This window comes from Salvelinus alpinus, chromosome 10, assembly GCF_045679555.1.
Source record: "Salvelinus alpinus chromosome 10, SLU_Salpinus.1, whole genome shotgun sequence".
In the NCBI taxonomy this organism is placed as follows: Eukaryota; Metazoa; Chordata; class Actinopteri; order Salmoniformes; family Salmonidae; genus Salvelinus; species Salvelinus alpinus.
This window is the reverse complement of record NC_092095.1, coordinates 27,019,657-27,032,600: the sequence shown is the minus strand read 5'-3', so window position 1 is coordinate 27,032,600 and position 12,944 is coordinate 27,019,657. Positions and strand designations below refer to the sequence as shown.

Here is a 12,944-nt window from a genome sequence, read left to right as displayed (position 1 = left end):
ACGACTAAATAAGCTATTTTTTAACAGTATTAGGGGGAGGGGAGTTTGCCAAGACCAGGCTTCAAGTGCCTGCTGCACCGACGAGCCCCCAGAGAGACTTCAAATGAAAAGGACAGTAGAAAGTTTAATCTAATACACGGTGCACAGCAAAAAGCGAGTCAAAAGACAACCGCTTCATATTTCAGAAATCAATGGCAATTGAATTTCACATCTTCTGAGACCTCTAATGAAGTAATTTAATTATCTTGCACTCAACAGCAGAGGGGCCAGTTCAATGGGTATGCAGCAGCAAAGAGAGAAAGAGAGCAGAGGAGATGAGAGTTTTTGTATGTTTGCTAGCATAAAATGGTGGGTCTTTGGTGACCATTGTATAAAAAGGCAGATTTTGACTTTACCAGCAAATTGCAAAGCAGTTCGTCAGCGTTTCCTTCAGTCATTAAAGGGCAGTAAGATTTACTGTCATGAGACTAAACAAATTCGAGAACTCATGTAGAAAAAGGTCATGATGGAATATTATTTATTGACAGATGCAGTATATCATGCAAATCAAGAGCTATTGGAATGTGAACATGTCATGGGATGTCACTGGTTACATTTTTGTCGATGGTCCACTAATGACATGCAGCCCATCTTCCAGATTGTGGCTTTAACTCTCTTAGGAAATTCTCTTCAAGTCAGCCTAGCTTGTAATTACTGGGGTTCTTGTACTAATGCCCTTTTTTTCCCCCCAGGGTTCTCTTGACAATCCACTGACAGCTTTCTGCGTCATCGGCTCCGACTAGGGCTGTGGCAGTCAAGACGGTTATTGTCGTGCAAAATACATTAATTAATAAACAAGTTTAGCATCTCCAGGCATACAAGCTGCATGTCAGGTCTAAAGAAACATTATGACACAATTTATTTTTTCAGAAAAACATAATATCAGTTGGCCTACTGTACATTACATAGTAAGAAGAATAGCATTAAATTTAGCTGAATCAAATAAAAAAGGATATCTTTCCAATTCCGGACCGAGCGTGCGCACATATGAAGTGGATATGTTGAGCGTAAAAGGGATCATTTTAAAACAGGTCATATACGCTAGATTTAGAGTTATTAGGCAACTTTAGTTGAGAATGATAAATATAAAATAAAAACTTGTCTTAGAAGCCTATGAGTACAAGCTAGAACATGCATATGGCTGTTTTGAATTAATCATCCCCTTGGAAAGCACTGTCCACTTTGTTGTGTTAGACTTTGAAACAACATCCACAAGACCATGTTTTACACTCAGTTTCAACCTGTTGTTGAACTTCTTTCTTCAACCTGATCATCACAGTGAGGTGAGTTTTAAAAGCACGATACTATTTTGATGATAAGAGTTTGATTCGATTTTCAATTGCATTTGCATTGATGTCAGAGTGGTTAGAGGGACAATAATGAGTACCAGGCCATTAGGACCTGAAGGTCATTAGCAAGTTGGGTACTACCAAAGCATGTCCGGAGTGCATATAAAGGAGATTATTGTGACTCAACGGTCACGTAGAATTTTACTGCGGTCATGACTGTCACCGCAACAGCCCTAGCTCCGACCAACCTGGACAATGGCCCTCTGCTGCGGAGAGCACCCAGAACAGATCTGCCTATCAGGATAAACACTGAAGTTATGCATAGCCTACTTTACTTCAGCTCACTATTCTTGAAACATTTTTCGCCTGGGGCTGAGAATTCTCTCCTGCTAATGAGTGTCATAACTACAAGGAGATTCAGCAATGTTTAGAGACCTAAAAAAAATGTTTTTAAAAGAGAAGATTACAGGCAGAAGAGTTTCTTTGCATGGGAGATTAAGCTCCAATCAAACGGAACTGAAGCGCTGGCCTTTTGAGCTCACAAACCTTAAGCACTTTGAAATACATATGTCTTCTACATGCCGGTGAGAAAGGAGCCGGTCATTTCACCACAAAGCAACTAGGCTATATTTTGTGGCGGAACCATAGCAAAAGCACTTGGCACTAGATGCTTGAATAAAATGTTCCTATACTAACGCCATTGGATTTTGAAGTGTCTACAGGTGATGCTTAAACGCATCTCCTGTAAAAGACCATTTGAACAATTCTTACTGTGTGCAAAGCAAAGTCAAGTAGCCCATATGCATTTGGAATACTGGACTGTCCCCCCTGCAGTCATCGTATTGTAAGGAGGGAAGCGCAACGAGTTTGGTTTTAGGGCGCCCTTAACTTCCTCCTTCAAATAAATAATTAGGCTACACTAATTACTCTCCCTGGTGTAATGGCGTGGGTTAAAACAGCAGCAAACGTATAGTCTTTGCACAAATGTAGTTCCATATATTCAAGTTAATCGTCAGCCAAATGCCCGAGGTCACCGAAAAAAATAGAAAAAAAATTGTTATACATATATATTCTCCTCACCTAACTCCATGTGCTGCTGCAGGGAGGGTAGTGTTGCCTAGGCAACCAAAGACTTGATTTCTAAAACACTTTGCTTGATTCAGCAAGGAGCAACAAAGTTTCATCACTGTAGAGTCCATGTAACAGCAGAAACGGACTCAAGCACACAAATGCCCGGCCGTCTCTCTGCACTACGTAAATTGTCTTAGTTGCTGCTGTTCCTTAAAAAACAAAACACACACACAGAGCTTAGCTTGTGGCTGGGGTAGTCTGTGTGCTTTGCCCCACCCAACCAGCCTTGGGGTAGCCCAGCTCAAATCAAAATTGTATTTGTCACATGCTTCATAAACAACAGGTGTAGAGTAACAGTGAAATGCTTACTTACAGTTCCTCCCCAACAATGCAGAGAAAATTTGAAAAATAATTTGAAAAAACACAATGGATAACGATAAATACACGGGGTACCAGCACCGAGTTGATGTGCAGTGGTACGAGGTAATTGAGGTAGATATGTACATATGGTCAGGGTAAAGTGACTATCCAAAAGGATAGATAATAATCAGTATCAACACATTCCCTAGGCCAGGTGAAGAGGAGTGGCAGAGGGTGAGGAGGAGGGGTGTGGCGCGAAGTCACGTGGGTCTATCATCAATGCAACCCCTCATTCCAGCTCGTGCTCACCTTCATGCGCAATCAAATTAATTACTCCAGTTTCCTGGCAACTGCATTCCCTGTACCCCTGCTGGCTTCCAGTACAGAGTTACCTTGAAAAGTGGTGTGGCACAGCATGTAGGTATCACATGGAGTAAAGGGTGCACACACGCATCTGGCAAAAGTACACACAAAAAACAAACACACACACACCCCTGCCCCCACTCATCTACTTAAAAATCAGCCAGTTTGTTCTTTCCCCTTATTCAGCGAACACGGCTCCCCAGAGTCATTTCCATAGGTCACAGCCTGCCCCGATCCCCAGCCCCATCTCCATCACCTCCATTATGGCAGGGCTTTTGTCCAGACAGATGTGGGGGATGGGTGAGGTGGACCGTCCTCTCAGACCATCCCCACACAGCCCAGAACCTCCCTCTGCAGCCTCACGGACAAAAACACAGCTGTGTCTGGCTGCATAAGCAGAAACAAAGCACAAGCTTAGGGTTTAGGACTCTCAAAAAGGAACTGGAAGCAAAAGGGAGCATTTAAGCACATCCGTTAGTTCTCTCAATTAGACCTACGGGTCACAACAAAGGGGCTATATGATAATTTACTAATATCAAATCAAATTGTATTTGTCACATACACAAGGTTAGCAGATGTTATTGCAAGTGTAGCGAAATGCTTGTGCTTCTAGTTCCGACAGTGCAGTAATATCTAACAATTTCCCAACAACTACCGAATACACACAAATCTAAAGGGGTGAACGAGAATATGTACAAGTATGTATATGGATGAGCGATGGCCGAGCAGCATAGGCAAGGTGCAATAGATGGTATAAAATACATTACTCATATCACATGTATATACTGTAAGATATGTAAACATCATTAATGTGGCATTATTTAGAGTGCATTGTATAAAGTGACTAGAGATCAATTTATTAAAGTGGCCAGTGATTGGGTCTCAATGTAGGGAGCAGCCTCTCTGAGTGAGTGATTGCTGTTTAGCAATCTGATGGCCTTGAGATTGAAAAACAGCTTCTGTCTCTCGGTTCCAGCTTTACGCACATGTACTGACCTCGCCTTCTGGATGGTAGCAGTGTGAACAGGCAGTGGCTCGGGTGGTTGATGTCCTTGATGATCTTTTTGGCCTTCCTGTGACATAGGGTGTCATGGAGGTAGGTAGTTTTCCCCAGGTGTTGCGTTGTGCAGAACGCACCACCCTCTGGAGAGCCTTGCGGTTGAGGGCAGTGCAGTTGCCGTACCAGGCTGTGATACAGCCTGACAGGATGCTCTCGATGGTGCATCTGTAAAAGTTTGTCAGGGTTTTTGGTGACAAGACAAATTTCTTCAGCCTCCTGAGGTTGAGGAGGCGCTGTTGCGCCTTCTTCACCACACTGTCTGTGTGAGTGGACCATTTCCGTTTGTCTGATGTGTACGCCGAGGAACTTTTAACTTTACACATTCTCCACTGCTGTCCCTTCGATGTGGATAGGAGGGTGCTTTCTCTGCTGTTTCCTGATGTCCACAATCATCTCCTTAGCCTACAGGGAGGTGAGTGCAGTCTCATCGTTGTTTGTAATCAAGCCCACTACTGTGGTGTCGTCTGCAAACTTGATTGAGTTGGAGGCGTGCATGGCCACGTAGTCGTGGGTGAACAGGGAGTACAGGAGGGGGCTGAGCACGCACTTTTGTGGGGCCCCAGTGTTGAGGGTCAGCGAAGTGGGGATGTTGTTTCCTACCTTCACCACCTGGGGACGGTCCGTCAGAAAGCCCAGGACCCAATTGCACAGGGCGGGGTTGAGACCCAGGGCCTCCAGCTTGATGATGAGCTTGGAGGGTACTATGGTGTTGAATGCTGAGCTGTAGTCAATGAACAGCATTCTGACAAAGGATAGGACTTTGTCCAGATGGGATAGGGCAGTGTGATAGTGATTACGTCATCTGTGGACCTGTTGGGGTGGTATGCAAACTGAAGTGGGTCTAGGGTGGCCGGTAAGGTGGAGGTGATATGATCCTTGACTAGTCTCTCAAAGCACATCATGATGACAGAGGTGAGTTCTACGGGGCAGTAGTCATTTAGTTCAGTTATCTTTGCCTTCTTGGGTACAGGAACAATGGCAGCCATCTTGAAGCATGTGGGGACAACAGATAGGGAGCAATTGAATATGTCCGTAAACACACCAGCCAGCTGGTCTGCGCATGCATTGAGGACCTGGCTAGGGATGCCATCTTGGGCCAGCAGCCTTGCGAGGGTTAACACGTTTAAATGATTTACTCACGTCAGCCACGGAGAAGGAGGGGGACGCAGTCCTTGTTAGCTGGCCGTGACGGTGGCACTGTATTATCCTTAAAGCGGGCAAAGAAGGTGTTTAGTTTGTCTGGAAGCGTGACGTCGGTGTCCGTGACATAGTTATTTTTGTAGTCCGTGATTTCCTGTAGACCCTGCCACATAAGTCTTATGTCTGAGCCGTTGAATTGCGACTCCACCTCGTCTCTGTACTGGAATATCGCTTGTTTGATTGCCTTGGAGGGAATATCTAACTGTTTATATTCAGACATATTCCCAGACCTCTATCCATGGTTAAATGCGGTGGATCGCGCTTTCAGTTTTGCGCAAATGTCACCATCCATCCACAGTTTCTGATTAGGGTGGGTTTTAATAGTCAGTGGGTACAACATCTCCAATGCACTTCTTTATAAAACACACTCACAGAGTCAGCGTATACGTAGATGTTGTTCTCTGAGGCTGACCGGAACATATATTCCTGTCCGCGTGATCAAAACAATCTTGATGTGTGGCTTCCGATTGGTCGGAACAGCATTGAATGGTTCTTGTCACTGGTACATCCTGTAGAGTTTCTGCCTATAAGACGGAAGGAGCAAGATGGCGTCGTGGTCGGATTTGCCGAAGGGAGGGCGGGGGAGGGCTTTGTATGCATCGTAGAAGTTAGAGTAGCAGTGGTCGAGGGTATTGTGCATGCGCGTAGCGCAATCAACAAGCTGGAAGAATTTAGGTAGACTTCTTCTCAAATTTGCTTTGTTAAAATCCCCAGCTACAATAAATGCAGCCTCAGGATGTATGGTTTCCACTTTGCATATAGTCCAGTGAAGTTCTTTGATGGCCGTCTTGGTGTCAGCTTGAGGGGGAATGTACACAGCTGTGACTGACGAGAATTCTCTTGGTAGGTAAAATTGCCGGCACTTGATTGTAAGGAATTCTAGATTGGGTGAGCAGAAGGACTTGAATTCCTTTATGTTGTTCTGATTACACCATTAGTCATTAATCATAAAGCATACACCCCCACCCTTCCCCTTCCCAGAGAGGTGTTTATCTCTGTTGGGTCGATGCATGGAGAAGCCCGGTGGCTGACCTGATTCTGACAACATATCCCGAGAGAGCCATGTTTCTATGAAACAGAGAATGTTACAATCTCTGATGTCTCTCTGGAAGGCAACCCTTGCTCAAATTGTCTACCTTGTTGTCAAAAGACTGGACATTGGCTAGTAGTATACTTGGGAGCGGTGTGCACGTCTATGGAGCCTGGCCAGGTGGCCACTTCATCTGCGGCGTAGTTGTAATGGATCGCCTACTGCAATTAGCTACATTGTCCTGGGTGGTGGTCCGAACAGAGGATCCGCTTCGGGAAAGTCGTATTCCTTGTCGTAATGTTGGTAAGTTGACGTTGCTCTTATATCCAATAGTTCTTCTCTGCTGTATGTATTAAGACTTAAGATTTCCTGGGGTAACAACGTAAGAAATAATATATAAAAACACAAAATACTGCATAGTTTCCTAAGAACTCTTAGTAGGTCCGAACAGAAAGTAAAAATAAAAAAGGCCAATGTCGTTCACAGGTGCATCGAAGGGAGCAGTGAGTTTAAATACAGTTAACGGCCAATTCCCAGTGAGCAGACATTCAATATAAACATGGGGATGGCTGAACGAGCACTCTAATGAATATGCATCAGGTTGATTTAAGAGAAAACGTCTCCCGTTGATGCCAGCTGTTCGGCAGAGACCTTCAGCTCCAACAGCTCAGATGCTCCACTGACTAACTGGGATGTGACAGTCGGTTAGCAACGGATGTTTTCTCAAAAGAGCCCACAAAATACCTCAAGGTAGTAGGATCTGCATAATGAATAAGAAAAAAAACAATTGGCCTTGAATTTAAAAAAAGAGCTCTGGATTAGATGGGTTTGTTGCTGCTGCGGTTTACTCAAATTGGTGACATTTTACAACTTGCAGGTATGGGGTACAAGTCTGAGCATGGAGCTTAAAGGCTTTAAATCGCAACCATAACGTGACAGAAAAATACACAATTATCTAGTTTCATTAAGAGATCGGACGATGTTTTACGTGTGTTTAAAAAGCACAATTGCTGCATAAAATGGATGAACACTTATTCATCCGAACAGTGTGTAAGAAAGGCCTACTTTTCAACTATCAATACTGCAATGGGTTTGTGGGAGACCATATCTTGTACAATAGCCTACAACAGTGTTCAAGATATATATGCAAGCCTGCAAGGCTTCTTCACAGCCGTTTGAAAAGTCTGTTTGTGTATGCCTGGCCTGCCCATGGCATTTCTGCTGTTGTTTGCCACTATCCTGACGTGTTAATTAGACTTCAGACAGGAAAGGAGCAATAAGAGTCGCACAGCGAGTACCAGTCAATGCTGAAGTGCTAACTTTTTTGCCCCTCTCTTTGCCGGAGGCTGTACTAATTGCTGGTGTGTCAGAGCACATGACTGAGTGTTCTTTATAAATACCCAGCGAACCAAGCCGCCTTGGAGGCACAGGGAGGAGTCGTAATCCTGCCCTTCTGTTGCTGCAGCGAGGCAGGCCTGAGAGCGCACTTTTTCAGTTTGCTGCAGCCAGCTCAAAGAGCTCCAAATTCAGCCATTAGCAGGGTTGGATGTTCCCCAATCCTGGAAGTGGGGCCTGAATGAAAGAAGCCCGCCTTAAAGTGCCGGCTGAAAATGTTTGACTTACCTAATAACTGTGCTTGATTGAGCATGGATCACTCCCAAAAACAATTATTCATGACATTTTAGTCATTGTTCTCCTAAATGTATTTGTATGCTTCTACAATTCTACTTAGGAGCACATAATGTACTCCTTGTAAAAAATGTCAGCGTAGAGCCCTGATCTATAATAATAAATTGGATCAATTATTTATTTTAAACATACATTGGTTAAAATAAACAGGTAACAAAAATGAAATGAAGCAATATACCCATTTACATCTTACTAGTAATATACTTGTTTTTGAAACGACAAGAAAACTGGACACACATTCTCCTGTGGAGCTGGAGCCTCCACACTGAGGTTACTGCAGGGCAGAAACACACAGACTGACAAAAGTTGAAGAAACCCTAAACAAAATAATTCTGCTACAATACTGCTAGGTGGTGAGACAAGGCAGGTGAGGCAGATGAATATGATAAACATTGAACTACTACTCAGTGCCGTGGAGCTACTGTACCATGTGGTTATGTACACCGTTGACCGTTCCCGTTGGTTTTAATCCAGGGCGGGAGGCCATTAATCATCTCGTAATCTTGTCAGGGAGTGTTCAAAAGCACTGATTCAAGGGGCTGTAGACTATACCTTTACTCAAATGGAGCTCTCCATCAGTTTAAAAAAGTGAGTTCATAGCAGGTAGGCTATTCAAACCGTGCGCCAGCTGAGGTGATTGAGAGGATTGAAGAGATGGCCAACTCCAGTAGTCTCATTGAGGGACCAACTGCTCCTCTGACGTCTCTTCCAAGCACACACATACGTCTCCTCAAAGCAGGAAAGTAGTTCAGGCTGTGTGGATGAGTGCAGTGCATGGCATGCCATTCCTCCATGATGGGCAGGAGTTTTATGGGCTAGATAGGTGCACGCAGTTCATACTGGGGGGGGGGGGGGGGGGGGTGCTTTTCTGCCCTTGAGAAAGCCACTTAGCCAAAATTGCTTCTAAAATATTCTCCAGATAAAAAGGATAATGACATAAAAGCAATGCATACAGCTGCTTGATACAAGTGTCTGTAGAGCAATTGGAGGAGAGAAAGGCAGCGACCGATTAATAGAGATTGCAAAAACAGGTAGGCCTAAACTATTTCCAATGGAAAAGCCATTATTCAGTTTTTCTGTATTTGTGTGAGGAGAATGATCAATGTACTTCCTTCCTGGCAGAATTGCTAGAGCCTTTTAACTGAGAAAGAATGCTCACAGCTCTCTCAACATTTATTCAAAACCTGTAAGCCTAAACACAGGCAATTGGAGGGATAAGAGCAGAAAAACAACAAAACCAAAAGCCCAGCACATAATAGGTCTGTCTCCCAGTTCTTTAAAAAGCTACAATCCCCGCAGAATTCTTGATGCCACCGAAAGCGGGCCGTTTGAATGCGTCACTGCCCGTGAATCCAATCACAGCTGGCAAAAATACAACTTCTCATATTAGTTGTGGTCCCTTAAGCCAGGACAACAGGCAGTTTGGGGTCACTCGGATGCTTCAGATTCCTCTGCCTAAAAGGTAGCGTTACTGTATTCACCGTAACAAACACCCCTCTTTGACTAGCAGGGAGAGCTCAGTTTGTGGGGCTTATAATCATCCATAGAGAAGAGGGAAAGGGTTGCTCCAGGAGAAAAAGGTTATGATATGACTGTATGATATGACTGGAGTTGATCCCCCACTTGATATTCTGATGCCACGTCGACATGGTAACACTGGCAGTTAGAGCTTTTGATGCGGTTTTATTTTCAGAAAAGGCACCCCAGAGATGTCACTTAAACTAAGCTGCACATCTTTTTATTTCCCAGACAAAAATGTGCTGTTTCCTTGCACAGTCTGCAGGGAGAAAGCAATGCAAGTTTTATGCAGATCCAAAATGGAAAAGGGGGCTCCGGCACACAGAATTCTGTGAGCGTGTTGAGCACCACGGGAGCTCTGTGCTGGACAGTAATGAGGTTTTCAAAAGGTCACCGAAGGACGCAAAGGTCAAACACCAGCTGTCTCCACAGATGATGTGAAATGAACTGCTTGTGACTAATGTCCCATCCAATATAGCTAAAATAAAGGTGATGTTGTACTGAGTTTAGAGAGGTCCCATGATGTAAACAGCATGGGTAGGAGGACCAATCTAATTGACAATTGATCGATTATTGTCTGCCCTCTGTGTGTCATACATGTTACCGACAGCATGTATGATGAGCACTAGGCTACTATCCTCTACAAGCCGAAGTAAGGACATGTACAATTTTAGTCAGTGTATTTACATGAACTATTTCATATCTGGTCTGTCTTGAAGCTGTGAATTATTGATGACAGCGGTGACGGCATCAAATATTCTGGGGTGGGGAACTGAGGATTCATCCCCTATCTTACACAAAAACACTCCCACGAAATGCACAGATAGCCTAATGCTAAGCTTCTTATGGGTGTAGAAAAGCGAACAGAAGTCCAGCGCCTTCAATTCGAGTAAGTGGTCAGCTCCTTTAGTCATGGGATTATATGCATCAAGGTTATTGATTTCATTACATTCTGATGCAAATTATCCTGCCTCGTTTCAGCTCCCATGTCACCAGAGCATGTTAATGGTATATCAAAAAGAGAGACAGATCCTCTGCAGGGCAACATTTCAATTGAGTATTAATAACGTTATTTAAGGACACAGGATAAACGTATCGGGAACCTTTTGCCTCAATGGTTCTCTTTACATTATCAAGATACAACCACTGTGAGCTGAGATGTATTCATGCTTGCATCGACTCTCCCTCTATCCACACAAAGGAATGTCACACAAAGGAATATCGTGAGGTTCCGAAGCAGCAGAATTATTCTATATTCGTGTAAAAAAAAAATATATAAATAAGTACGTTTGTGGTAATCACAGGTTGACTTTAATACAAATAACAGTTATTTTTCAACAAAGCATCAAAAAGGACATTTAGGATGAAGGAACCGTGTCAAGTGTGAATGCACACTGTCAGCCATATAGCCGCAAAGAAATGTACAATAATCGACATTAGGTATATAGAAAGCATAGAAGGGGGGGGGGGGGGGGATCAAGTCTTTGTTATTGTGAGTTAACTCGCGATGTTCAAATGGTCGGCAAATGTTGCAAGACAGCTGCCCAGCACACTAGCTATAGTTGTTGCTTAGCTTGTCTAGAATTTCAAGCAAAATTCATAAAACTGATCAGAAAAATTAAATAGATTAGCTGTTACACATATTTGGTCAACTACGGTTACCTTATATTGGCTATCTTGGGGGGTGTCCCAGTAACGTTAATGTTGCCAGTTCAGCTCTCAGCAAAGCTCACCAGAGCACAGACAAGTTTGTAAAAAATGAGCATGACTTTAAACAGCCCTTTGATCGGTCACTAGCGTCAGCTAGCTTGCTTTAACTTAACTGTCAACACCTTTGAAACCGTAGCTGTTTTACAAGAAAAACATGAGTAACTTGCGAATGCATACTGTAGCAACAATAAAAGACTAGCTAAATAGATGGATTTATAACCAACTGGAAAGCTATAACGTTACTATAGCTAGGTATCAAATTAAACAAAATCCATCTCTTCTCTGTTGACTGAACAGGTATTTGTAGATATCTAACGTCAATTCTCCCTCAAAATAAACAGCTAAGTTAGCTAACGTAGTAGCTGCGACTATTTAGCTACACGGACACATATGCAAAACATAGCCTCATGGCAGGACTGTCCAGGCCATGGCTTTCTTCAGCGCGCAGTCCACTCCTCCGTCCGTGTCCAGCACGAGAAATGAACGATTAAGGACGATAACACAAACAGCTGTGCAGGATGCCAACTTTGTATTTTCTCAAATGAGGTATACTACATAAATCAGTCAAAGCTCGAACACAGCAGGTTGCAAATGACTTGACCGGAGTGTATCCTGCTTTGTTCCTGGACTAAAGCCGAAGCCCTTAGAGGTGCATGAGACTTTTAGCTAATTTCGCTCGCTCTTTTTTCCCCCCGCAGACATTCCCTAAACAATAAACATTCCACTGACAGCGCAGCTTGCTTTGACCTGCGCCATCTTTGAAAAGAGTCTTTAGGCTGGCACTTCTTGAAACAAAGAGCAACAACGGAAGCCCCGAAATCAAACTTCGTGGCCAGAACATATTGGAGGAAATAAATAGCTGTCAGGGCATAGCCTCGCTCACTTACCATAATTTTCTTGAATCCTAGTCCCAAAGAACAGGACTATTAACACGAGACAACGGGTTGTTGCATCCATCGTGGTTCAGATTTACTCCAGACTGCCTGTCTCAACTTCTGTCCATGGTTGAGAAAAAACTGTCTGATTGGCCGGGACCGCTACCACACCACGCCCAGACCATGCAAGCCTTCTCGTGCGGATGGTAAACATTTACTGACGATTCACAGAATTCTCCATTTAATATTTTATTTGCGACGGTGTTTTATGAAATAATTTCAAACTATTTAAATGAACCGATACGGTGTAGTTTATACAAGCCTCTCGCATCAAGTTTTACAACTTGCTTGTCTTCATAGGCAAAAAGCACTTATGGTGAAATTAAAATGACTAAACCAGGCATAAAGCAGGCTTTTTGTGTCAATTTGAGCAGGCATGAACATGTCATGAATAGACAGGGATGTGGCCAAGACTTAGAACTGAAACACTGACTTGGTAATCCACTCATGAAAACCATGTTGTTCATTAAAAAAAATACTATGACATTTGGATAATTGGAGTACATTCATGAATCATGCTCTATAATGGGTTTGAGCAATTAGTCCTGAGGACACACAAGAACTCTAGGGACAGATTTCTGAGAGAAGATTTATAACTCTTGTTATCTAAAAACATAATTCTGTGCTCAACCAAAACAAGAAGCAATTATTGTTCCCGTATGGACAGATCAGAGTCTATT

General features: G+C 43.4%; 1 protein-coding gene across 3 annotated transcripts in view; it reads right to left on the bottom strand.

Annotated features, from left to right (window-relative positions):
- Positions 1 to 12,408, bottom strand: part of LOC139531820 (TGF-beta receptor type-1-like) — a 63,671-nt gene extending 51,263 nt beyond the window's left edge. For 2 of the 3 annotated variants that reach the window (XM_071328691.1, XM_071328693.1), the window contains exon 1: positions 12,217 to 12,408. In XM_071328691.1, the coding sequence (XP_071184792.1) occupies positions 12,217 to 12,286 (70 nt within the window). In that variant the 5' untranslated portion in view covers positions 12,287 to 12,408. The remainder of the gene's footprint in view (positions 1 to 12,216) is intronic. The other variant, XM_071328692.1, reaches the window with a different exon arrangement.
- Between the last annotated feature and the right edge of the window lie 536 nt (positions 12,409 to 12,944).